This window comes from Protopterus annectens, chromosome 2.part0 (assembly GCF_019279795.1).
Source record: "Protopterus annectens isolate FY-2018-M chromosome 2.part0, PAN1.0, whole genome shotgun sequence".
Classification (NCBI taxonomy): Eukaryota; Metazoa; Chordata; order Ceratodontiformes; family Protopteridae; genus Protopterus; species Protopterus annectens.
Window position 1 is genome coordinate 622216524 of NC_056728.1, and position 27422 is coordinate 622243945.

The following is a 27422-nucleotide window of genomic DNA, read 5'->3' on the forward strand; positions in this document are numbered from 1 at the left end:
CACTTTTACAAGCTAAACTTCTGTTCCAAGCAGTTGTTCCTTGGAAGTAATCATCATATGCTGTGCCCATTTGCTGGACTCATAGTTTGCTGTTCTACCCTTTTGAGGTAATTTAAAGCCTAAAAAGATGAGTTTTCAGGTACTAGGAATCACAAGTGATTATTGGAAAAAAAGAGAGCCTACAGTGATTGCCACCATTTTCAACACATATAGTAATGTACTTTGTGACATTAGTGTTTCCAGTTATTGCTAATGAAAGAGGTATTGTCGCTGCTTGTTGTTAGAAGTTGTATGTGGTGACCAAGTGTGATCTGCTAAAAACATTGTTGATGGACTTGAGGAGAGGAACTCCATGTGTTTCTGTTTTAAATTCTAGTGAAATAATTTTCACTTGGGTGGTTTTGACTGCACTAATGTAGAAGCTGTTCCCTCGTTGTTATTGCAGGAAGGAGTATGTTGTTTTAAGGAGTCAAAACCGTCATCTTAGAAAGCCAGGGAAGGGCTATAATCCACTACTTGAGAACTTGGGGTCAGTTATTGGTGTCATTTAAAGGGCTTGTAATGCCAGTAAGTTGTGAATAACTTTAACTAGAAAGGAAGGACTGAAGTCAGTCGTGCACTGTTATGATGAGTATTTCACACAGCTCTACTTCCCAGGAAAATTGGTGTGTTGATGTGTAGTCCTTGTGTTTTTCCATTCTGTTAATGGATTATTTTGTATGTTGCCACCCAGCTGTTTCAGTAGCCCAGCCACTGTACACTGTATCTGCTTTTTTGTGTTTAGCATGATTTGGCATACAGGCCTCCTCTGAGTCCAGTAAGAAATAAGATTAAACATTTTATTTTACTGCAGAACTGTATTAATTATCTTTTTAATTTCTTTGTCACAGGTCTGGTATTTAACAGAGATTTCAGAATAAACCTGGTGAGTGTCATTGTGTCTAATAAATACTTTTCCACCAAACATGTCTTTTGTTTATTGAAAGACCCAGGGGCACAGGCCGGTGATAGGATGAAAGTTTGGTAGCTGTAAAGTATCTTATCAGATTAAGGTTAATTTTCACTTTTTGACTGTCCAGCTGCTTTTGTAACTTGTTTCTAGAGACTCTTACTGATCTTTGAACGGGTCTTGTCTAACTTCAAGGGGGCTGTCTGCATTGAGTGGAGTACTTTTTTCTCCTCTTGTCTTTTCATCAAATTGCAAACCTCCCATGCTTTCAGCCCTAGTTACATAGGTTCATATGAGGTTACTAGGCTAATGGACCTTGGACCTGTACAAACCTAGCCATATAAAAATCTGTGTACCCTAATTGACCATAGTTAGATGGTCATTAGCAGAGCCATTCTATGATCAACACCAACTTCCCTTGTTGATGAGGGACATAGGTGCCACCCCCAGGGTAAATTTACGGTCACCCATCCAATTGTCAAGGCTACATTTAAATAGGGTCATTGAGGAGCTCTGCTTCACGTGAAGTGGGAGCTTGTTCCAGAGGAGTGACAAACTCTGGGAGATATACATGTCTCTCTAACATGTTTTGTTAATGTTGCAGGCAAGGTTGAGATCCCAGGAACGAGTGTCTGTTGTCCGATTTGATTTGCAGATGTGCAGCTCCATTAGGGCAGTGTCAGAGACTGCTCTGTAGGCCAGGCATAGGTTGCCTGTCAGCAAGAGTACAGTGCCCTTTGCTTTTAGTCTTTTCAAGAAAGTCACGTTTTGGAGGCCCTGGCTTCTCTTGGTTAGAATCCTCTTTGGTCTTTCCAGTTGCTGCAGGTGTGTGGTGAGATACATACAGAAGGGAGCAGTATACCCAATTAATGGTCTGTAAGGGTCAAGTACAACAGAGTCATAACCTCTGTAGTCTTGCATGCAATGCCCGTATATCTGATGTTGTTAATCTTCTTTCCATTCATCACCGATGGGTTCGGTTCCAAGCCCTTAGAACTGAGTCGGCCTATTAACAAGCTTGCACCAGCTAAAAAACTCTCGAGCTAAGCTTTTACCCACAATGTCCTTCTCCCTGGTACCGCAGATCTCATTTGCCGCATAGCCATAAAGCCACGTTTCAGCCGAGCTTTCAGCTAAGTGGAAATTTTCTGATATTTTGTGAGAAAGTTGTTTGATTCTCATATCGTGTTTTATTTTCATTGATCTTCACTTTTATAGTTAGATTTACCCCATTTGCTCTTTCCTTCTAACCGTTTGGTAAGCTCTTAAGTACCTTTGGTGGTATGGCCCTCTCTCCTTAACCTTGTGGTATTCTTTGAATACCATAGCTGCTGTTCCTTCCTTCTCTATCTAGTTGCATGTTTCTCCTCTTGGGATAGATACTGTGTGTCTTTGTTTAGTTAGACTAGACTAAATAGGATTTGACATTGTATTTGAAGATTTTGATTGTTGTTAACTTGTCATAGTGTCTGAGAAGAAGGGTACTTCAAGTTTCAAAGCACTGTACTTCGTGTAATGGTAAACTTCCTAACAGTGACTCTTACAATGATTGTGTTTATTGTTTGGGGGTGCCCTATCTTTCGGTGTAGCCTCCCTGTGTAATTTGCCAAAGTTTTAGCCAGTGCACTCTGAGCACAAGAATAAGTTGATTTTAAAGGGCCTACTTAAATCGCCCGTTTCAGTGGCCCTTTCTATGACGGAGGTCTCAACCCCTCCTAGGAAAGATAAAAAAAAGGTCCCATTCGGTTCCCTCTTCACCCTCGGGTGACCAGGCACGTCTGTCAAACCTAAGATACAAAAACTTTCTTCGGAGCGTATGTCTGCCTCGTCGGCTCCGACATTATCTGCTCCGGGCACTATGACTGTTACTTTATTGGCACCAGCTTCAGCTCTGATACCATCTCTGGCACCGACCATAAACCTACCTATTAACTACTTCAGCACCAGGTGCCACTTCAGCACAGTGCACGCCTTCGATGCCTATCTCTGCAATGACGATTTAGCCTCCCGTTTTGGCTCCGAGTGCCCCTTCGGCACAGAGCTCTATTACGGTTCCAACTACAGTAGACTTGACTTCACTTCACTGCTTCTGGTTTCCAAACTTGAGACTTCGGTGCTGGTAGACCCCGTACCACGACCCAATACTCTCCTTCTGTAGATCCGTTCCTAGGCCAAGTATATAGCCCATTCCTAGAATGACCAGACTCCCCATCAGGAGTATCCACTAGATCCACCAGGAGCCTTTCAGAACTCGGTGTGTTGCATCTTGTGGACCAGCTGCTGGCAGCCAGTGGATACCCATGCCCTCCAGGACCCATCCCCCTATGGGATTTGGATTGATCTCTCCACAGACTCCATCCTATTCTCCTCCTTTGACCACCTCGATTCCAAAGCCTTCTACTCCAGCGTCTGTCTCGGTACCCCATCTCGGCGCCAGTAGTGGACCTCACTTTAGTTCCAGGACCCTCCCTTTGTTCCTCGGTGCCTACTGAAGCAGTCCTTCCTCAACCTGGTGATTGGGGTGTGGGCTCTTCAGTTGGTGGCACTGTACCGAGTGTTTGTTCGGTTCCGTCCTCAGTACCAGGAGCTTTGTCTGCTCCGTTCCTGCTTTTGAGGCTCCATCCTTGGGAGTGAGTTCGACGGAGCGGGGTGTAACCCCAGTTCTTAGGTTGTATTTCTCAGTTCCGGGCTCTCATCCCTCTTCTGGCAGACCTGTTTTCCATGTAATGGAGAGGGCTCTTGCTTCTGGAAGCATTCTGCTGATGTCGGAACCTCAGTTTTCTCCCCCTGAGCTACAGCTGCCACCTGCCATCTCCTCTGGACTCCGGGCTTAGAAGCCGCAGGAACTGACTGTACAGGGTACCCACTCTGCCCGGTCCTCCTCAGAAGCCCCCACTGAGGAGCTCCCACAGAAGAGATCATGCAAGAGTAAGCACGTAAACTCACCTGAGGAGTCTCTCACAGAGGGCACAGATTTCGATGATGGTGAAGGGTCCCCACTGTCACCTCCTGATGATGTCTCCTTTGGAGACATCCTGGAAATGCTGAAACAGAGGGGTGACTGGAAGCCCACTAATCCTTCTTCTGAGGAGTCCGTGTTCCTGCAGGCTTTCCACACCCGGCCTTCTACCTCTTGGGTGACCCCACTTGCAGATGAGCTAGTTCAGCTCGTGGTGCAGTTCGCCTGGAAGAACCCTGACTCTGTTGAAGCGATCCCTCGGAATTCCCGACAAAATTCTCTCCGACCCAAGCAACACCCACATTAATCCAGAGGTTTACTAATCAATGTTATGGTGGTGGCAGCAGCCACTAAAACGGATCTAGCTGAAGAGAGTCCTACTGTCCACCTGCCCAGCAGAGAGTCCCGGGCCGTGGACAGATTGTGGAAGTGAGTTTTTACTTCAGTGACCTTTGCCATACGGTCCCAGAACTACTTGGCACATTTTACGAGGCTCCAAAGAGACTTGATTTCTGAACCCTCTGGAACATTCGCAGGGCAGGTGTCTGACGAGGTGAGGGACAAACTTGCCTCACAGCTTGCAACCCTGGAATCGATCTCCAATTCGTCCATGAGGTTGCTTTCACATGCAACCGAAGGAGAGGCTACAGCTGCGGGTTCAGGCATAGTTATCAGGCGTCACACCTGGATATGCATTTGGGACCTCGCGGACCCCTTCAAGTCTTCCTTTTTGAATGCTCCCATCGAAGCATCTTCCCTGTTTGGCTCCAAGGTCAAGGACACACTGGCCAGGTGTGAGCAGGATGGTAAGACCCTGTCTGCCATAGGCCTTCATTTTTCCAACTCTCAACAATTCCTTCTCCAGGTACGAGAAGAGTGGGAAGCTGTGGCACAAAAAATCTCAGGGTCCTTTCCATGCCGCATGTGGTGATGATACCCTCAGCGGCATAGGGAGTAACAATTCTGGAAGACATCCCTTTCGAGGCGGGGGGGGGGGGTCCACGCAACCAAGGCTCCAGAGACGACTCCTCTTGACAGCCTTACCAGCGCTCCTGAAAAGCGGCCCGATTGCTTGCCTCTGGAAGCAGTCAGGGGTCGTTTCTCTGTGCACCAAGCTGCCTGGCTCTCTGTCACCACCGATCGTTGGGTACAGAACATCATTACCAGAGATTACACCATTCCTCTCATATCTTATCCAAAACTTCCAACAAAACTTCTCAATGTTCCACCCAGTCAGAGGGAAGAGGCAGCTTCAGAAGTAAGAAAGCTGTATCAAAAAAGAGCCATCCAACTATTCCCACCAGACCAACGCAGATCCAGATTTTACTCAAGATTCTTTCTGGTGCCAAAAAAGATGGGACTGGAGTCCCATCCTGGATCTCAACAGTTGGAACAAACATGTCGCCCGAACCAAATTCCGGATGGGCACGGTTCAGTCCATCCTCCTTTTTCTAAGGGAGGGCGATTGGATGTGCTCGATAGATCTCTGGGATGCGTATTACCACATCAAAATGGACACACACTCCAGGAGTCTGCTTTGCTTCTGGCTAGGAGCCAATCATTACCAGTTTTGTGCCCTGCCGTTTGGTCTTTCTACAGTCCCCAGAGTGTTCACGAAGTGCATGGCGTTGGTCACGGCTCACTTGAGACTGCAAGGATTCCGGGTGTTTCCATATTTAGACAATTGGCTCCTTATCTCCCCCACCAAGCATCTTCTGATAACAACCCTGCAATACACCTTTTCTCTGGCAGAATTTTTGGGGATAACTGTGCACTGGGAGAAATCCAACCTTGCTTCAACCCAGCAGATAGAATTCATCGGGGCAGTCTTTGACACTCGATCCTGTCTGGTGTCACTCCCAGCTCACGGACTGCAGAGGTTGAAGCTTAAGCTCTGGGATACTCTGCCAAAACAAAGTTTCGGCGAGAAGTTCTTCAGGTCCTAGGTTCCATGGCAGCCTCCATACCAATAGTGCCTCTTGCGAAACTGTATATGTGAATCCTCCATTGGCTTCTTCTTTCTCACTGATTCCCGAATCATCACCCCCAATGTTTTCAGAGCCGGATAACCAACTCTTGCAAACAGGACCTTCTTTGGTGGATGAAGCCAGACACAGATCTTTTGAGCCTCCCATTCCAGCCCCCTTAGCCCAAGGCCTTTGTGATCACGGATGCTTCCCTGATAGGGTGGGGGGGGTCATTTCCAGGGAGAGACAGTCCAAGGCGCATGGTCCACGCTAGAGGCCGACTTGCATGTCAACATTCTGGAACTGAGAGCGGTGCTGTTAGCATTGGTCCATCTGGTCCTCTCATCTGGAACGATTGCAATTCAGTCAAACAATATGTCCGTAGTCTGGTATATCAACAAGCAAGGTGGAACCAAATCCTGCCCCCTGTGTCGAGAGGCCATGAGAATTTGGCAATGACCGATAGCCTCCAACCGCTTTCTGAAAGCTTTCTGAAAGCAACGCATATCCCGGGAAGCTCCACCGTGATTGTGGACAAGTTGATCAGATGTATTCTCTTCCCCCACGACTGGTCTCATAATTCTGAAGTAGCAGCAGAAATCTTCAGCCATTGGGGCCAGCTTTGCTGCGACCTCTTCGCCTCCCCTTCAAACAACAAATGCAGCAGCTATTTCACCCTATTCCCTCCAAAGGGGGTGTCCCAGAGGGACGCTCTGATTCACGATTGGCCCACAGGACTTCTCTATGCCTATCCCCCCATTCCTCGGATTCCACAGTTCATAAAGAAAGCCATTTGGTTGAAATGCAAGGTGATCCTCATAGCCCCATTTTGGCCTTGACAAGTCTGGTTCCCCTTCCTTCAGCCTCATCTGTTGTACCCACTTTGGATTCTGGACCCTTTTCCAGATCTGATCTCTCACCCCCAAGGGCTGACTCATCCAAATCTGTCCAGTCTCAAGCTGACAGCTTGGTTTCTCCACTTCCACTAGTTGCCAGGTATGAAGACCTCCCCTCTCCTGTGTGTGATATCATTCTGGCTTCTTATAAACCATCCACCAGAAAACTATACCTGGACAAATGGAAAAGGTTTTCTATTTGGTCAATGGAAAGGATGCTAGGTCCGTATTCGGCTCCAGTCACAGTGGTCTTATAATACCTGTCTAAGTATTTTGAAGATGGAGCCACAGCCTCTACCATACGATTACATCTTGCGGGAATTTCTAATTATCATAATTAATTGGTTGGTACTCTGCTCATATCACTGCGTTTGTGCAAAACCTTTCTCAAAGGAGTATCTCACATTAGACCCTCAATCAGACAGCCTATAGAGCCATGGAACCTCATACTAGTCTTCCAGTCTTTGACACAACCCCCCTTCGGACCCATAGTGAATTGTGACATCAAAATCTTGTCATGGAAATCTCTCTTCTTGGTAGCCATCACGTCAGCCAGACGAGTTTCAGAGTTGCAGGCATTGTGCATCAAAAGACCCTACAGTCTGGGCGAACCCGTCCTTTCTTCCCAAAGTTGTTTCTGAGTTTTCCATCAATCAGTCTGTTGATGATCTAGTATTTTTCCCTAACTTTTCTAATAAAGGAGAATACTGTCTACATTCCTTGGATGTACACAGGCAATTGCAATTCTATTTGGACAGAACCAAAACGATATGCAAGACTGACCAGCTGTTTATTTTCTTCTCTGGGCCTAGAATGGGAAACTCTGTTTCCAAGGTCACTTTATCGAAATGGCTAAGGGACTGCATACATTTCATTTATTCATTTGCAAAAGAACCTGTGCCACAGAATATTAAAACCCATTCCACCAGATCTATGGCAACTTCTGTAACCTTCCATTCCAGGGCTTTTATGGATAGCATTTGCGCAGCAGCCACTTGGGCTAAACTCCACACTTTTATCAATCACTACAAATTGGACGTGGTCTCCAGAGGGAGAGCTGCCTTCAGCTCAGTGGTTCTTAGGAACGTTCTTCCATAAGGGCCACCCAAGGATGATAACGTATCTGGGGATTTTGTCCCATCGGTGATGAATGGAAAGAAGATTAACAACATCAGAGAATCTTTCATTCATCACTTCCCTCCCTCCTTCCCCCACCAAAGGCTCCTGTCGGATTCTTTGGGTTCTAGTGGTGTCTTCGGGTATTTATGCAGAAATGGCCTCTGCTTTACTTGTATGACATGGGCAAAACTGATCTGAGGTAATGGAGAAGGCCATTGTGGGTAAAAGCTTAGCTTGAGAGTTTTTTGGCTGGCGCGAGCTTGGTAATAGGCCGACTCGGTTCAGAGGGCTTGGAATCGAACCCATCTGTGATGAATGAAAGAAGATGAACAACACAGATGGAACGTTATGGTAAGACCTAACTTCTTTTTATAACATGTGCAATGTAGAAGGCTTTTCTTAACTCTGTGGAAACATGGTGATCGAAGTTTAGATTGCTATCAGCCTGTGTTCCCAAGTCTTGCACCACTGGGTTTGAGCTTAGAGGTGTGTTATCCATATCATAATTAGCAGGGTCTCCTCCTTTGCCAAAGGGGATAATCTTTGGCCTGTACACATGTGCTCATCAGCCTTTGCCAGTTTATTTTTAGCTGCCTGTACAGCTTGAAATGTTTTCCTGAATTGTGTACATTCATTGCTTGGACTGCATAAATTTTCCAGTTATACCTTTGATTGCCAGGGCTTAAGTTAGGACCATTACAGGTACTGCCTTTTTGTCTTGGGGCTTGATGACACTGTCATTGGCTACTGCCCCTGTCAGGGCTTCAGCCTTGCAACATTCCTTTACTTGCAGGAGAAATTTGAGACTTTTGTCAGCACAAAACAGCAGCAGTAGAATAAGCCCAAAAGAAGGACCATCCAGCGTACTTGTCTAAGGGCAATAAGGAGAAACATGGAATACAGAAAATAAGGGGCCCAGGCCAATTCACTGTGACCCGTACTCCTTTACCCGTATAGTGATTGTCCTTTAGCCATTTAGTCATTTTTTTCTACTAATCTTGCTTAGATGGTCATGAGGTTGTGTAGGGAGGCACTCACAGCACCATTTGGAACATGCAAGACTCAAGGTATGGCAGACACTTCACTTCATTCATTAGGGCAAGCAGACTATCCTGAAGTTTGCAAATAACAGATCTGAGTATCCTCAGAATGTGTTGCCTCGTCTGAATTTGAGCTTGGGGAAATCTTCTCCCTTTACATTTATACACCCACAACTGGTTCTGGAGCATGCTTTAGTGACCAGGCTGGTCTTTCTCCTGCTCTGTAGTTGATACTTTTGAAGATCCCATAAGCATATATGGGAATGCCCACAAATGCCTAGTTGTATGCTGTTCAGTTGGAATTTGTATCATTAGACAAAGGGAATCACAACATTGTGACCACCATTTACAGAAGGAAAACCTCTGTCAGTTGTTTTTGAATATGCTCCTGACAACTGATAAGTTCAGGGTAATTATGTCCTTGATCAGAGACAATCTAGAGGCACAGACTCCTTGAGGTTGCATTGAAACTTACTACTTACCAACCTAATAGTTTGCATTATTTTTAAACTCAAGCAAGCATGTAATAACACTAATATTAGCCTGAAGTTTATTCCAAAATGTGGAAATGGTCTGGGGGTAGTGCATATGTCATGCTTAGTGGTGCTATTTAGACTAATCCTGAATTTTGCAAAGTCATGCCTGATAGCTTTGGTACCAATATGTAATTTATGTCTGTATGTGATTTCTGGATGTTCGTCATATTGATCAATGCTACAGTAGCCTTAACTATATGGATTTATATCCTTCCAAGGATATAACAGCTATTCCACTTGCAAAGCTTCAGGGCACTTTCCACGCACTCAAAATGTTAGTCAGCTCGAACTGAGCTGACTAAAAAGAGAGATTTGGGTGTCAAGCCTTTCAGAGCTTTTTTGCCACCGAAGAATATACTTCTCTGAGGCTTTTGAGGATCAGTGGTTGGCTTTTGCTATTCCTTTGCTGGGCTTGTAAGTTCCCTTTTGGGAAGAAAATTTCCATGTTAAAAAATTGTTTTGTTTGATAACACTTTCCTTTTCAGGGAAGTTAGGTAGGAGTTTTTGTTTTAAGAGACTGTCACGAGACTGTATTGCACTTTTAAACAAGAGTGCTCATTTTTCCTATCAGTTAAAAATTGTTTAAAGTATATAAAAAAAAAAAAAAATTTTCTGTGGAGAAATTTTACTTTTGGGGGCTGGCTGAGTGTTTTAAAGTGCTTTTTGCTGTTTTTCTGAGAAAAAAAAGTGACTTTCAAAGACTTTTAGTTTTATTGGCATTTGCTGCTTGTTTTCCACAGGAAAGAGACAGCATTTTTGGCTTGATCTTGGAACACTGTCGGTCCCTCAGTCGGTCTTTTTTCTAGCCACAAAAGAAAAGGTTAAGTAATCAGCCTTTGCTTTCACAGCCGATTAGCAATTTGCCACAGCCATAGGTCAGTGACTGTGCTGTGACGATTAGTTGCACCTCAGACCACTCATCTTTTGCCTTGGATACCTGTGGTATAGCACCTGCAGCCACTGTAGGAGGTTGGGATCCTGTCATTGTTTAAGGGAGAGCCACTGTCGTCAGTCCTGGGAGAGTGAGCAAAGAAGGCTTCCTTTTTTGTCAGAATGGTGTACCCATTCCTGGGGAAGCTGCTGCTGCCATTAATAACACTGTTTGTTTGATTTTTCCTGTCAGAAATAAATAGCTAAGTATGTATCTACTCTTACTCACATTTCCTTTGATAGGAGTAGTTTACTGGGTCTGGCTCAGGGATTAATTCAGGCTATTAGTTGTTGTGCAATAGTTTCTGGTAAAAGAAAGAGGTGCCTCCTTTCCTGAAGAGATTCAAGATTCTGAATCTGGACAGGAGGATGGAGGGACAGATTCAATTTTCTTTCCTCAGATTTCTGGTTCAGACATGGAGGAGAGATCAGTTTCTATGTGTCCCTGTGGGGGGGGGGGGGTCTCTTTTACTGAGACTATGTCTAGAATGTGTCTGTGTGCTCAGAGTGAGAACACAGGTTTTTCATTCCCTCAAAAAATACTATGAGCTGTTAAAGAAGGAATTTCCAGAACCTGCACCAATTCCCGCAGTTCTGTCAGCTTTGAAGGATGTGCGTTACAGCTTGCAATTTTCCTGACAGTCAGCTAGCCACTCCTAAAAAGACAGGTAAGATATTTACATTTCCTTTCTTTTAAGTTTTCATATACTCTTCCCAAACCTGATTCAGCAACTGTAGCATTTGATAATCCCTCTGCTGCTAAACATTTAGTTAATTCCAATCCTAGTCTTCTTGATAAGCATGGGAGGATTATTGATATGTATGGGGGTGGTGGTGGAATGTGTATGCATCTGCAACTTTGATTTTCAGAATTTTAAATAGCCATGCTCATATGTTAAGTTTTGTTCTGACTAATTGTGAAAGTATGGGGGATTTTTTTTTTTTTTTTGCAGTTTCTTCTTGTGGGTAAAAGTTCTTTAAATAATTTAATTTCTTCTGTTCAAGTCACTCCTCATTGTATAGTTTGTGTATATGACAACAAAAGAGGTGGAAAAAAAATGAGTGGAACCTCACACAACCAATAATCCATGTAAAAGACACTCAGTTGCCACACTGGTTTCAGTGAAGGCCAAAGTCACAGCACAAAAATCCAAGTAAAAATATTTAACAGCATCTTGGTATCCACAGACTGAGCGCTTTCATTACAGTAAAGGAACTTCATCAGAATACCAAAACCCAAGTTACACACATTTATATAGTAACAATCATTACCACTCAACAAATTGATTACTACATTAATTAATACAATTAAAGCAACAACAACTAACTTAGGCACTGTGAAAAATGATCTATTCTATGTATGGAATAAAACACAATATTGACGTATATTCGCATAAAAATAATGATAATAATAGTATAAAACATGAACTATTAATTCAAAGCTCTTTTCTTTAGGTCAGGGATGATGGAATAATGCTCATTCAGCCCTGTTGGAGAACATGCTTCCATTTTGGAGCTCCTTATACTCAAGGTTCGTTTCCCAGTTACCACCCCTATCAGATTTTTTAACCTGTTCCAGGACCCAAAACCTAAATATAAATCCTGAACATATTTGGGTGTGCTTAAATAGGGCATTAGCTGAGTGTCTTTTACGTGGATTATTGTTTGTGTATATGAATTTGTTGGTACTTCTTCCCAAGCTATGACCACTGGTACTATTTTGAGGACGTTTACATGACTGCATTCTCAGAACCTCCCAGATAATGATCACAATTAGAATTAAAATTCTCCTTTGGATAGTGCTTTTGTTTTTGATCTGTTTGCTGCAGAAGTGATTGAAAAGTGTGTTAAAAGCTGTAAGCTGGTACAGGGAATCTCTGTTAGTTTTTAGTCCTTATTTTCCAAGCTTTCCAAGAGATTCTCAAACTTTTCATCCAGTAAGAAACAAAATAAACAGTCTCAGCAAAGTACAGGTAGACAGATGTTTAAGAAGAATTGGCAAGGGGGTCCCAAGAAGAATTCCGTAAGCTCACAAAATCAAGGCCAGTCCCATTAGTCATTAGTCAGAATGACTATTTAAGAGTCTTTGCTCCTCCCACCCATACTGGCAGACAGTTTTCTTCCTGAAAATCTGGATTTCCACTTTTCTCTTCGGCAACACATAGTTTCGGACAAATGATCTGAAGATAATTCATCAAGGCTACAGATGGCAGTTGGTGGAAATTCCTCTTTTTCAGGGAGTAATTCCTCTTTTTCCAGACCAGACCAGACTCTCTTGTTTTTACCTGTCCTTCATTGCATGCTGTTCCAGGGTGTGATAAAACCAGTTTCCCATTCTCAGATGGGAAAGTGATTTTATTCAAGGATGTTTTAGCGCCAAATAAATAACATTCTTGGAGACTAGTCTGGATCTTTCCTTCCTAAACCTGTTTGTGTATCGTACCCAAATTCAAAGTGATGTCACTTCAAAGCCTGTTTAATTAACTAAATGTGTAGCAGCAGAGTGATTATCTAAAGCTATACCTGCTGTTACCTCTTCTTCCTTATTTAAGTTTCCTTGTAATGTTAGATTTAAAAGATGCTTATCACATTCCTAGTTACTGCGACTTCAGGCTTTCTTAAGGTTCTGTGTATCTGGATCACATTAACAGATGTTCTTCGTGTTTCACTGTTGCAGTCATCACATTTGGGTTATTTGCTTGCAGTATACCTCAGTCAGCCTGATTAACAAAGTCTTGGGTCCTGCGTCGGTTGCTGTCTCTTCTTCCGTGACGTCAGGTAGTCAGGGGTATAAAACATGCAGCCGACGCCATTACATCAGTCTTTCCATGCGGTGCCCTAAGCAGAAGCAGTTTGCAAGTGCCGGTCGGCCGACTACTGAAATTTTCATTTTCGATTTTTAGAACCGAAGTCTTCAACTAAAAGCTAAGTACCCTGTTGGGGAAACCTTTTCTTGCTCTAAACCGATGTCAGTAAAAGTAAGTAATTGCATTTCTTGTGGAAAGCAAATACCTCATAAAGATTTAATTCATACTGTATTCATTGCCTAGGCCCTGACCACGACATACCTCGCTGTCTGTTTTGTGCCTTATTTAAACCACAAACTATCCATAGTTGGTATATTTTCGCTTCTAAATATTTTGGTGCTCGGTTCAATTATCCAGATATGTCTTCGGTAAGCCGTCCGACTACCGACATTCCAAAAAAACGCAAAGATAAAGACAGAGACAGGCCGCCTACGTCCAAAGCTGCCGACGACATTTCTCCTAAGCCAGTCGCCAGTTCGCCGGTACTCATTGAGGCGCTTTTGCAGCCCCTGATACCCGCTACTTCAGATTCGCAGGCCTCTACTGAGACCCATTCGGAGTCCGGTATGCCGCAAGATGCTTCAACTGTGGAACCTGTGGATGTCTCTACCTTGGATGGGTCCGGAGCCACTGTGCAGGCACCGACTTCTGAGGGTGTATTCAGGCCTACTGACTTGCATATTAAACCAATGCCATCTTCTTCTTCGAGGCCTAAAACTTGAACCATGCCTAGAAAACTGACGCACAGACCGCATGGTCAGGCCTCTATGCCCAAAAAACAAATGATAAGAATGGCTGAAGACCTTATTACTTTAATCAGGGGAAGCCAACCTTCCCCCTCTAAGAGACCTAGGACTGAGTTTGCTTATGATACTTCTGACCAGGATTCTGAAATTTCTGTTTGTTCTGATGACCAGGATTTACACTTATCTACCTATGAGGATTCTGATGCTGAGGACTGTATTCCCTCTAACCCCCCCCCCCCCGGAGGATTTCTCTTTTGGTGAAACCTTGCATACTCTTAGGGAGCATTTTCGCTGGGAAAGTCAGGATTTCTCTGATTCTAAAAAGAGGCTTAGGGATTTCCTACTCCTGCCTCAGCACAGACCTTTAGCTGTCCCTCCTGTACTAGACACTGTTGATTGTGCCTTTTCGGAATCTAACTTGGCCTCTGACTCTTTACCTCCTGCTCCCAGAAAACCTGATAGATGTTACAGGGTTCCTGACTCTCACAAGTTCCTTTTCAAAAATCCTACTGTCGATCCTGAGACCATTTCACAGGGACCCAAGGGCATTAAAGCTACTACTGCCAAAAATCATACCCCCTCTGAGAGAGACTCCAGGGCACTGGATAGATGGGGTAAGAAGGTATACACTTCTGCAACCTTGGCCATTAGGGCCTTAAACTGCCAGTTTCATATATTAAAGTATCAGCAGCATATTATTGGATTGCTTAAATAGAAAATGATGTTGATTCCTGACTGTGCTGAAAATAAGGATTTACAGGATTTAATGCATTCTTCTGAACAAGTTGGAAAACATAATTTGCAATGTGGTTTTGATTCAGTAGAGGCATCTTGCAGGGCTGCTGTCACTGGGTCTGTACTTAGAAGGCATGCTTGGCTTAAGGAGCAATCCTTGCCAGATCATGTTAAAGCTAAATTACTGGATGCTCCCTTAAATCAGGACCGCCTATTTGGCAATAAGGCAGAAGTTTTTCTTAAAAAGATGGAGGAAAAAGCTAAGTCTATGCAAATTGTTAAAAGATTTGTTACAAGTACAACCTCCAAGCTTTAGTAGGCATTGGCCTTCTAAGAATTGGTCCATTCCTGCCTCTTCCAGGCCTTCTTAGCCCAAACCCAGATCCAGCAGAACACCCAGGCTTCAGTCCCAGGGTATGCACAGAACTGAGCAGTGGTGGTCCTCCACTTCCAAATCTGGAAGCATAGGGGGGCTATGGTAAACTGTCTCAATGACTTCACTTTAAAACTTCCAAGCACTTCTCAGCTGACTGCCCCGTTGGGGGAAAGATTGCTTTACATGCAAAAAACTGGGAACTCATTACCCAGGACAAATGGGCTTTAAATATAGTGTTCCAAGGATACAGATTTCACTTCCACACATTACCAACCCCAAACAGTTGGCCAGATCTACCCCCAAATCAGTGGGCAGAGGCTCGAAAGCAAGTACTCTCTCTCTCTCTTAAGCATAAAGGTTATTCAGACTGTACCAGAAGTGGAAAAGGGACAATGTTTCTACTCAAGACTTTTACTGGTACCCAGAAAAAACAATTCATGGCGTCCTATCCTGGACCTGTCTACTGTAAACACCTTTTTGGTGATTCCAAAATTCAAGATGCTGACTCTTCACCAGTTGCTTTCTATGCTAGGCAAAGATGCCTGGTTGGCAACACTCGATTTAAAGGAAGCATACCTGCACATCCCAGTCAGGGAATCTTGCAGAAGATACCTACGCTTTAAAGCAGGCTACACGCACTATCAGTTCTCTGCACTGCCCTTTGGCTTATCTACTGTGCCCAGGGTATTCACAAAGTGCCTAGCTCGTCATTGCATTATGCAGGCAAAGAAATATTCAAATATATCCATACCTGGACGATTGTTTAATTCAGGCAGAATGCCATGACATTCATTTGAATCATCTGGCCTTTGTACAAAGGGTGCTAACTTGTCTGGGGTACACCATAAACGAAAATAAATCACACCTAGTACCCTGTCAACAAATTATATTCCTGGGAGCAGTCTTGAATACAACTTCCCAGGTGGCTTTCCTCACGCCAGAGAAACAAATTCGTTTGACAACCTACTTCAAGCTAGTGGCCAAAAAACCCTGCTATATGCAAGGCAAATACTGCAAGCCTTGGGGTTCATGGCCTCCTGCATTCTTCTAATTCCATATGCAAGACTGCATATGAGGAAACTACAATGGTATCTAAAAAGCCTATGGTGTCAACATTCTCAGGATCTATAAGCAATGATTTTTATCATACCTTGCCTACGCCTAGAGTTCCTTTGTTGGGTAGAGGCCTGCCACCAAAACAAGGCACTACCATTCACTCTACCCCCTGCCGCCCAAACCCTAACAACAGACGCATCAGACTATGCATGGGGGGCTTAACTGGCAGGGAAGTGCATTCAGGGCAAGTGGAACCAAAGTCAAATCCACCTGCATATCAATCAAAAAGAAATGTTAGCTGTACAGAATGCTCTGACAGCCTTCAAGGACCACATTTTTCCAGGACAGTTAATGGTAAAGACGGACAACACCACTGTTATGTGGTACATAAGAGGGGGGTACCCATTCTTACCCCCTCTGCAGAGTAGCCATGGCATTGTGGAACACAGCCTTGAGCTACCAAGTGCATCTACAAGCTCAATTCCTGCCAGGAAAACTAAATACACTGGCAGACGGACTAAGCAGAAACCTCATGGACCCACACAAGTGGAAACTGGAACCAAAGATTTTCAACATGTTGATAAACAAATGGGGAAGCCCAGATATAGACCTGTTTGCCTCCCCCCAGAACTGCCAATTGGACAAATTTTGCACAAGGACTCCCCACAAACAAGCTTGCAAAGTGGATGCTCTGTCCTTCAGCTGGAAAAAACTATCATTTTATGCCTTTCCTCCTCTGCCTCCCCTCTCCAAAATACTACTAAAGATCAAACAGGACAAACCAAGGACAATATTAATTGCACCAGACTGGCCACGCCAACACTGGTACTCCCTCAATGTGTCACCGTTGGCCCCATGGCACCTGCCTCAGACCCCTACCCTGTTGTCTCAGCAGGAGAACCAGATTCTGCACCCTCAGCTTCAAACCCTGAACCTAGCAGCCTGGCTAATTACCTAATCTCTCCTTTACCATCCCTCAGTAAACCAGTGATGGATATCATTTTAGAGGCAAGGAGGCCTAGTACTAGAAAATCTTATGCTGAAAAATGGAAAAAATTCTGTGCCTGGAACCAATATCAAGGGATGAGCACAGCAGCGCCCAACTTAGCTCAGATTTTACAATACTTAACTGAGATGCTTTACAAGGACCTTTCTTTTTCCTCCATCAAAATTCACACCTCAGCCATTTCAGCTCATTATAACACAGAACCTCCTCTCTTCTCTCATCCACTGCTCAAGCAGTTCCTCAGAGGGGCCAAAAACTTAAGAACACCCAGGAGAGCCTCAACTCCAGCCTGGGACCTTAACTTTGTATTGGAGAAACTCACTCTTCCTCCGTTTGAGCCAGCTGCTAGTGCAGATTTAAAATTCCTTTCTTGGAAAACAGCCTTCCTTTTAGCAATCACTTCAGCAAAAAGGGTATCTGAATTACAGGCCCTTATGGCAGTGGAGCCTTTCATCATCTTTCATGCGGACAGGGTGTCCCTCAGAACCAATCCCTCCTTCATGCCCAAGGTGGTATCCAGTGTGGCTCTTAATCAGTCCATTCATTTGCCAACCTTCTTTCCATAATCCACAGAACAAAGGGGAATGGATGCTACACTCCTTAGATGTGCACAGACAACTTAGATTTTACTTGGACAGGACTAACACTCGAAGGAAATCTGAACAACTGCTGGTGGCATTTATTGCAGGGGCAGAGGGGAAGGCTATTTCAAAAGTAAACCATTTCTAAATGGATAGGCCATTGCATTCATTTCTGCTATAAGTTCTGTAAGCCCCGACTGAGGGCTACTGCAAGCAGATAACCCAAATGTGATGACTGCATCAGTGAATACACTTGAACATCTACATTTATGGTAAGTGTACACAGCTGTACTTTCTCTGCCGTAACTTTGGACTATCATGTGCACCAAGAGTGCTCACAAAGTGTCTAGGTCCAGATGTTCTTCGTGTTCACTGTTACAGTCCTAGCATATGGGTTATCAGGCTCCCGGTAGCCCTCAGCCGGCCCGAATACCAGCGTCCTTGTTATATGACGTTGGCTGCCGTCGGTTGTAAAACTGATGTCAGAATGTCAGGTATAAAAGGAAGGCAGCCGACGCCATTTCTTCAGTCTTTCTTGCCGTGGAGGCCGAAGCAGATGTAATATGCACTAGTGCCGTTTGGTCGTTTACCTTTTTTTGCTTTCCGACTACCATGTTGAAGACTCCTTCAGATAAGTACCCCATTGGGGATCCTCTTTTCTTGCTTTAACGAATGTCACATACAGTTAATAACTGCCTTGCCTGTGGAAAAGAGATTCCGCACCGTGATTTTCATTCCTATTGTATAACTTGTTTGGGCTTTGAGCACAACGTCCCTTACTGCGATCTCTGTGCCTCCTTTAACCCGCATACAGTACGCCGTAGAGCTAAGATTTTGTATAAACATTTCGGGGTTTGGCCTAGGCTCGTCAGTATGGCATCTTCTGGTCTCCCGGCTTCGGATATACCTAGGAAATGCAAAAACAAGGACTGCAACAGGCCTAGGATTAAATCTGCTGACGACGCACCGGTGAAATTGGTCGTCAGCCCAGCGGTAGTTAGTGAGGCGCTTTCGCAGCCCCTGCAGTCTGCAGATTTTCAGCCGCAGGCCTCTGCCCGAGGCCTTTACTGAGTCCTCCATGCCGCAGGCTGCTATTTCGTCTTCAGACCCTCCGCCTGTCGCCGCTTCAGATGGGTCCGGAGCAGGCACCGGCTTCTGATGCCTCTTCTCTTTGACACAAGACCAGATCCAGACCGACTACCTTAGGCCATACGTCTGCAGTCGTTAGGCCTACCGAGTCCCTCTGGATTGCTAGCAAACCTTCCAGCTGCAAACCTTCGCCCAGGCAGGCGTCGGCCTCCCCTCCTGTACCTCAGTCCTAGTTGGTAAAGATGGCTGATGATCTTCTTTCACTGATTAGGGGCTCTCATCCTCCCCCTTCCAAGAAGGCTAGGAATTGTCTCCTGATGTTTTGTCTGTCTCAGATTCTGAGGTTTCCAGTGTTTCTGCTGGTGAAGAAGGAAATTCTCAACTTTTTTATGGCTTTGAGGATTCTGATGCTGAGGACACTAGCCTTTCTGCCTCCATTTTCAGAAGATTTTTCCTTTGGGGATATTTTGCATACTCTTAGGGAGCACTTTAAATGGGAATGTCAGGATTTTCCCCAGTCTAAGAAGAAAATCAGGAAATGTTTGGATTTGCCACAGCATAAGCCACTGGATATACCTCCAGTTTTGGAAGTTGTGGATGATGTTTTCATGGAAAATTCTTTAACTCCTAATTCTGGCCCTCCTGCCCCCAGAAAACATGATAGGCATTATAGGGTTCCTGATTCTCACCCAATTCCTTTTTAAAAACCCTACTGCTGATCCTGAGATTATTTCTCAAGACCCCAAGGGTGTTAACGCTACTATTGCTAAGAACTCTGTTCCTTCTGATAAAGAGTCTAAGGCCTTGGACAGGTGGGGTAAAAAAGTCTATACCTCTGCAACCCTTGCCATTCGATCTGTGAATTGCCATTTCCACATGCTTAAGTATCAGCAACATACTTTGTAGACTATTAAGGCTAAACTTGGGGATATTACTTCCATGTCAGAGAACAAAGATTTACAAGACTTACTGGATTCTGCCACTCTAGTTAATAAGTAGTCATTACATTGTGGTTTTAATACTTTGGAGGCTTCCTGCAGAGCAGCATCCACTGGTTCCATTATTAGAAGGCATGCCTGGCTCAGGGAGCAACCTCTTTCTGAACCTGTTAAATCTAAATTGCTGGATGTTCTTTTGCACAAGGGCAATCTTTTTGGTAATGAGGCTGAGGAGGTACTGAAAAAGATGGAGGATAAGGCAAAATCTTTGCAAGCTGTAAAAGATTTCCTGCTGGTTCAGCCTCCTCGGTTAAGTAGGCAGTACCCTTCCAAGAATTGGTCTTTCCCTGATCCTGGTAAGCAGGGTCGCTCTAGCCTAGGGGTTTCAGATCTTCCGGAGGACAGGCTTCTGCCCTTCAAAGGGCTAAACAATGGCATTCTTCTTCGGCTAAATCGGGGAGTTCTAAGCCAGGTTCCCAAAGCAAGCATTCTCAATGACTCTGGCCTTCTTGTGCCTACCTCTGCGGGCCCTGGGTTTCCTTTGGGGGGGTGATTAGCCAGGTTCGCAGAGGTATGGTCTACCGTCACAGACAACAAATGGGTGCTCAATATTGTAAACCAAGGTTACAAGTTTTATTTTCACACCTTCCCTGTTCTGAAAGGGTACCCAGACATACCCAGAACTCTCAGGACAGAGGTAGAAAGTCACATTTCTTCTCTACTGACCATGGGGGCTATAGAGCCAGTTCCTACTAATCAGGCAGGCCTAGGTTTTTATTCAAGACTTTTTCTGGTACCCAACAAAGGGGCACCTGGTGCCCTCTTCTGGATCTGTCTATTCTCAACACTTTTCTGGTGATTCCCAAGTTCAAGATGCTCACTCTTCAACAGCTGCTACCCATGCTGGGCAAGGATTCATGGATGGTAACTTTGGATCTCAAGGAGGCTTATCTGCACATCCCAATAAGGGAAAGTTGCAGGCAGTTCCTTCGCTTCAGGGCTGGGGAGCAGCACTTTCAATTCTCTGCATTGGCCTTTGGCTTATCTACTGCTCCCAGAGTTTTTACAAAGTGCCTGGCTCTAGCCATTGCTTTTTGCAGGCAGAGAAACATCCAAATTTATCCTTATCTGGACGACTGTCTCATTCAAGCAAACTCCCCAGAACAACTAGAAAAGGATTTGGAGTTCGAGAAGAACATTCTCAGCTCTTTGGGTTACACTCTCAGCGAAAAGAAGTCAAAGTTGGTTCCTACAAGGGAGATTGTTTTCCTGGGAGCGAGTCTGAATACAGCCACCCGAATGGTATTCCTCCCTCAAGAGAAGCAAGAAGATCTTTCGGTTTACTTCAAGAATTTGGCAAGCATGACTCAGCTCTCTGCAAGGCAATTCCTGCAAGCACTGGGGTTCATGGCTTCATGTGTTCTGATGATCCCATATGCAAGGCTGCATATGAGAAAACTTCAATGGTCCCTCAAGAGTTTTTGGTGTCAACACACACAGGACTTAGACTTGATTCTTCCCTTAATTCCTTGTCTACAAATGGAGTTCCTATGGTGGGCGACAGCCTGTTCTCGGAACAAGGGTCTGCCTTTCTGCCACCACCTGCCAGCCAGACTCTCACCACAGATGCCTCAGATTATGCATGGGGGGGCTCATCTGGAAGGCAGGGGCATTCAGGGGACTTGGAGCACCCAGCAGATTCACCTGCACAAACTTAAAGGAATTGATGGCAGTGCAGCAGGCTTTGCTGGCTTTCAAGGGCCTACTCTACTCTGGGACTGTGCTGATCAGAACAGACAATACCACAGTCATGTGGTACATCAACAAGCGGGGGGGGGGGGGGACTCACTCATCTCTTGTGCAGACAAAGCATGAGACTATGGTCATTAGCAGCTTCCATGGGCATACATCTAATAGCCCAGTATCTTCCAGGGAGGCTAACTTCCTTGGCGGATCAATTGAGCAGACATGTTCTGGATCCTCACGAGTGGCAACTGAACAAAGTCATTTTCCATCGCATCACTCAGCATTGGGGCACTCCACAAGTGGATCTTTTCTCCTCTCTCACCAGTCATCTCCTTCCAACCTTCTGCACCATGGAGTTTCACAACAAAGCTTGGAGAGTGGATGCGCTGCCCTTCCTGTGGGCACAACTCTCAATTTATGCATCCCTCCTCTGCCTCTTCTTCCCAGAGTGCTGACAAAGATAAGGGACAAAAAACCCAAGGCTTTTCTTATAGCACTAGATTGGCCCAGGCAGCTTTGGTATCCCCTTCTTCGCAGCCTTTCCTAGGCTCAGCCTTGGCATCTTCCCTTGGTACCAGATCTGTTGGTTCAGGAAGGGGGGAAGTTTCTTCATCCTAATCTTCAAACTCTGCATTTAACTGCCTGGTTACGTCTTTAAATCTTTCCCAACAGGTGGTGGAAGTTCTTCATGAGGCCAGGAGGCCTAGCACCAGAAAATCCTATGCAGATAAATGGAAGAGATTTTGCTCTTGGATGCTGACTAAAGGAGAAGACTCTTATCATCCTTCTCTTTCCCTCATTCTTGACTACCTAGCAGGCTTGCTTAATGGTGGACTTTCCTTTTCTTCAATCAAAATTCTTGCTTCAGCAATTTCTACTCATTGCTCTTTTGAGCAACCCATTTTTTCTCACCCCTTAATGAAGCAGTTCCTGAGGGGAGCTAGCAATCTTAAACCTCCCAGAAAAGCTCCTACTCCTGCTTGGGATCTAAATTTTGTCCTGGAAAAGCTTACTCTACCTCCCTTTGAGCCAGCTGCCTCAGCAGATTTGAAGTTTCTCTCCTGGAAGACTGCTTTTCTTTTGGCTATTACTTCGGCCAGAAGTGTTTCAGAGCTACAAGCCTTAATGGCAGTAGAACCTTACATCATTTTTCATTCCGATCGGGTTTCTCTGAGAACTAACTCCTCCTTTATGTCCAAGGTGGTTTCCAGTCTGACCCTTAACCAGTCTTTTCACCTGCCTACCTTTTTCAATAATCCCCAGAATAAAGGGGAAAGGATTCTGCTCTCCCTTGATGTGCACAGACAGCTGAGATTTTATTTAAACAGGACTAAATCCTTTCGAAAATCTTAACAGTTGTTGGTTAGTTTTACTCCTGGGGCTCAAGGTAAAGCTATTTCAAAACAAACCATCTCCAAATGGATTGCTCATTGTATACACTTTTGTTACCTACAGCATGGGAAGTTTCCCCTCAGGGTATTAATACCCACTTTACTAGAGCAGCCTCTACCTCTGCAGCTTTTCTGAGAGGTGTGCCTACTAAGGACATTCTAGAAGCAGCTACTTGGTCTTCTGTCCATACAAGCATTACAATCTACCTTTGTTTTTTGAATCCAGGGTTGGTTTTGCCTCTGCAGTTTTGCAGGGCCTTCTTACCAACCCTTAATCTGTGATTCATCCTCCCCCTTTGTCCTTTTCCTGGGCTTTGGGAATCAACCCATATGTTAGTACTGCAACAGTGAAACACGAAGAACATAGTACAGTTGTGTACACTTACCATAAATGTAGATGTTAGAGTGTATTCACTGTTGCAGTCCTGGTTTTCCACCCTGCATTCCCCCTCTTTTCCTAAGGCACAGGCTACTTATTTTTATTTTTTGGATGGCATGTTTCCAGGGTGTTTCCTTCCTCGGTTAGCCTTCTTTTGGGGGCTCCTGACAGTTAAGGCAAGAAAAACTGAGGAAATGGCGTTGGCTGCCATCCTTTTATACCTGACATTCTGACATCAGTTTTACAACTGACAACAGCCAACGTCATATACCAATGACTCTGGTATTCAGGCCGGCTGAGGACTACTGGGAGCCGGATAACCCTTATGTTAGGACTGCAACAGTGAATACACTCGAACATCTACATTTATGGTAAGTGTACACAACTGCACTTTATACCTCATTGCAGGCTACAGGGTATCCACATTTTTATACATTTAGATGACTTGCTTATCTTTGCAGAGTCTTTTTTAAATTGTCAGGAATCTCTCTTGGGTTACATCTCTCTCATACAAGCTGGGATTCCAAGAGAACATTCAAAAGTCTTTTTTGACTCCTTATCACAGGATTGTGTTTCCGGAATGTCAGCTAGACATCTCAGTTCAAAGAACTTTTCTTCCACAGGAAAAAATAGATCTACATCTAGATGTATTTTTAAGATTTTCCACTCAGACTTCCATCATTACGAGGATATATCTTAGGCATCTGTGATTCTCATGCTACCCCTGGCAAAACTCCACATGAGAAGTCTCTTTGGTCCCAGCACTGACTTCCTTTGTCCTTTCAAATCCCAGTGCTGGAGTTTGTCAGGAGTGAAATCACTTGGCAGAGGCAGCAAATATCCTTACATCAGAAATCTCCTTCTCCCTGTCTATTCTAAAGCCATCTGCCACCACTGATGTCTCAGACTTTGCTTGGGAAGCGGTTTCAGGAGGGATAAAAGTGCAAGGTGTGTGGAACACCAAGGACAGACGCAAGCACATAAATGTAAAAGAGATTCTTCTCCTCATTAAGGCACTCAACTCTCTGAATCATCTTTGGTCCCCTAGACCTCTTCAAGCTGTTGCAGACAATACCACAGTCATGTGTCAGATCAACAAATCAGGTGTCACCAGGTTGTACCCCCTTTTTGCAGGATGGCTGTGTTATCTAGGGAGATAGCTTCACAGCACAATCTTACTCTTTAGGCATCCTACTTTCCGTTAGAGCAAAAGTGTGTGGCAGACAAGCTGAGTAGGATGAGGGCAGACCCTCACAAATGGAGATTAGTTCAGGGGGGTCATCCAAGATATGATCCTTCTGTGGTGAGTTCCTCAAGTATAGACCTCTTTGCCTTCTCTCTGAACAATCAGCTGGTAAGATTCTGTTCCTGAACTCCATGCAAGAAGGGCTGGAAGACAGATGCCTTTTTCTTTAATTTCCTTCAATAGGAATGTCTCTATGTGCTTATCCTTCCTTTCCACTGATATCCAGGGAACTTCTGATGATTCAGAAGGAATCCCCTGCGATCATTATGATGACTCCATTCTGGTCCAGGCAGCAGTGGTTCTCCCTTCCCCCTTCCAGGGGCAGTTACCACAATCTTCCTTACAGACTGGATCTACACGCAAAAGATCACAGGTGTTGGATAGACCCTGACCCTTATCAACTTCAGCTGACTGCCTGGTTTACAAGGTTTTAATTTCCTTTAGGCAGCTGTTTACTGAGGGATGTGCAGCAGGTCCTAATGTTGGCAGAAAACCTGCTACTAGAAAATAATATATTAGCAAATGGAAATGGTTTTCTGGTTGTTGCCAGCAACATAACCAGTACCCGTTCAGGGCTAGTTGTTCTTATTTAACAATGTTTGTGAGTAATTATCATGTGCCGTTTCTTACTTCTCCGTTGGCATAACTTTTAAGGTGTTTACCTTGAAGCTACAAGGTACAGGGTTTGATTCTCACATGGGATAATTGTCTAGGCTTAAAATGGCCCACAAGGGCAGTTAAACTAGTACTAACCTCTGAATCAAGGTTCATTTGTCGACAGTTTCAGCATGTTTGCTCATGGATCCTCATCTTTCCATACATTCTCATGCCGTAATGTTTTTCAGACTGGTTTTGCATAAGTCTTCCAAGAAAACCAGTAGACCATCCTTGGGATCTTAATTTTGTGTTAGAAAAGCTAACACTTGCTCCATATGAGCTGGCTAACCTGGCTTACTTCAGGTTTTTAACATGGAAGACAGTTTTACTGATTGTTCTGACCTCTGCAAGGTCATTTGAGTTGCAAATTCTTACTGTGAATCAATCCTATCTTATTTTCTGCACAGACAGCGTTTCTTTGAGAATTAATCCTTTTTTCCTAAAGTGGTATCTGAGTTTACTTTAAGTCAAACTATCCAGCCCCCTGTTTTGTTTCCTTAACATAAAAATAAAGGAGAAAGGATACTCTGTACTTTTGATGTCCACAGAAAACTTGGGTACTTGCTTGACAACTAAGTCTTTCAGATCTTTGGATTAGTTAATTTCTTGTAAAGGTAAGAAGAAGGTACAACTATATCAAAGCAGACTATTTCCAAATGGTTGCCTAAGGCTATTACCTTTTTGTCAACCTCACTGCAACAAAACTATTCCAGGCAGGGTCAAGGCTCATTCTACCAGGGCCTTAGCTTCATCTATGTCTTTTTAGAAAGGGTTGGACTCTAGACATCTGCTAGAAGCAGCAACTTGGCCCTCTGAACATACTTTTACAAAGTACTATAAGCTTGATTCCTTCTGTAGGTCTAGATCAGGCTTTGCTAGGACCATTCCTCAGGGGATCTTGAACTCTTCTCCTTGCACCTCCCAAATGTAGTAAGCTGGGGTGATCTACCCATGTAGCTAAGGCTACTGCAGCAGTGATCAATAATGATGAACATAGTACAGTTGTGTAAGTTAACTTATCAAGAACAGTAGATGTTCGAATGATCACTGCTGCAGTAGCCACGCCCTCCCTCCATCCCCCATCTTTTGTGGTGTGTTGTTTAGGCCAGGGTGTAATTTCTTATTTTTTGTTGTTCCTGGCATTGCCCCTTCACAGCTCAGCCTCCATGTCTCTCTTGGCATGAAAGCTCTGAAAGATTTGGCACCCAAACATGTCTTTTAGTGAGCACTGCTTGCGCTGACTGACAGTTTGCGTGCATGGAATGTGCCCTGAAGCTGGCTGGCTGTAATATCCTTGTCAGGATATAACCCATGTAAGCTATGGCTACAGCTGCAGTGATCATTTAAACATCTACTGTTATAGTAAGTTTACTTGCGCAACTGTACTTTTTTCATTATTCGTTGTATTAAATGCATTGCACAGTTTTCCTCCTATAAAGCTGTATTTACTATTATAAAGACTGGCGACTATTAAACAAGCTCAGCAATCCTCAGAATTTAGTCTTCTTAAGGTTCTTTTGTACCGATTCTAGGAGACATGCTTTAGTTCATGTGTACAAACATAATATAATCAGTAATATATTAAATTAAGGCATCATACTAGTTGTACAAAACTGCATAATTTCTTGTACTAAAGGATATGAGTAGAAGTCTACTATTATGTCAGCCCTGTTTTTGATTTCTGAATCTTTTTATCTAAAGCTTAGCTTATAATCAACCATTCCACTCAAGTCTTTTATGTTATCACCACCTGCTAAAGCTTGTTAATTTATGCAAGAAGGCATTGTTCCATTGAGCATATTACTTTTATTGTATGAAGATTTATTTTCCTCCAAGCACTAATAGCTTTCAGATTATTTTATTTTTCATTTATCATAAATGTGGTACTGATTTTACAGTCATCTATGTACACAGATGAGCAGCAGTGGCTATTTCTAGGAAAAGAAGAATAAATAGGGACATAGGAATAATATTAGACAAGTGATTATGGAAACTTTAAGCTGCCTAGTCATACACAACTTGAAGCATATAAACTTAAAAGTTCTTGCCAAGCACTTAATGCTGCTTACATGCCATATCAAGCAGGGCCATAAATAATAAGACTGGTGTAAATTAGTGTCTACCTATCTAGTCATCAAGACTAGCCTTAATGGTAGCCAAAGTATTACTTTGAGCTCTAGTGGCAACTTCTTTTGTAGACTAACAATATACTATATTAGAAACCTGTCCCTCAAGTGAATCTTTTCTGTAGTTTGGTTAGATTTAGGTCTCTA

At 44.0% G+C, this 27422-nt stretch overlaps 1 protein-coding gene across 4 annotated transcripts in view; it reads left to right on the top strand.

Moving 5' to 3' along the window:
• SERHL2 (serine hydrolase like 2) overlaps positions 1 to 27422 on the top strand; it is a 1152218-nt gene that overhangs the window by 926724 nt on the left and 198072 nt on the right. For all 4 annotated transcript variants that reach the window (XM_044060988.1, XM_044060991.1, XM_044060989.1 and 1 more), the window contains exon 10: positions 891 to 925. In XM_044060988.1, coding sequence (XP_043916923.1) covers positions 891 to 925 — 35 coding nt within the window. The remainder of the gene's footprint in view (positions 1 to 890; positions 926 to 27422) is intronic.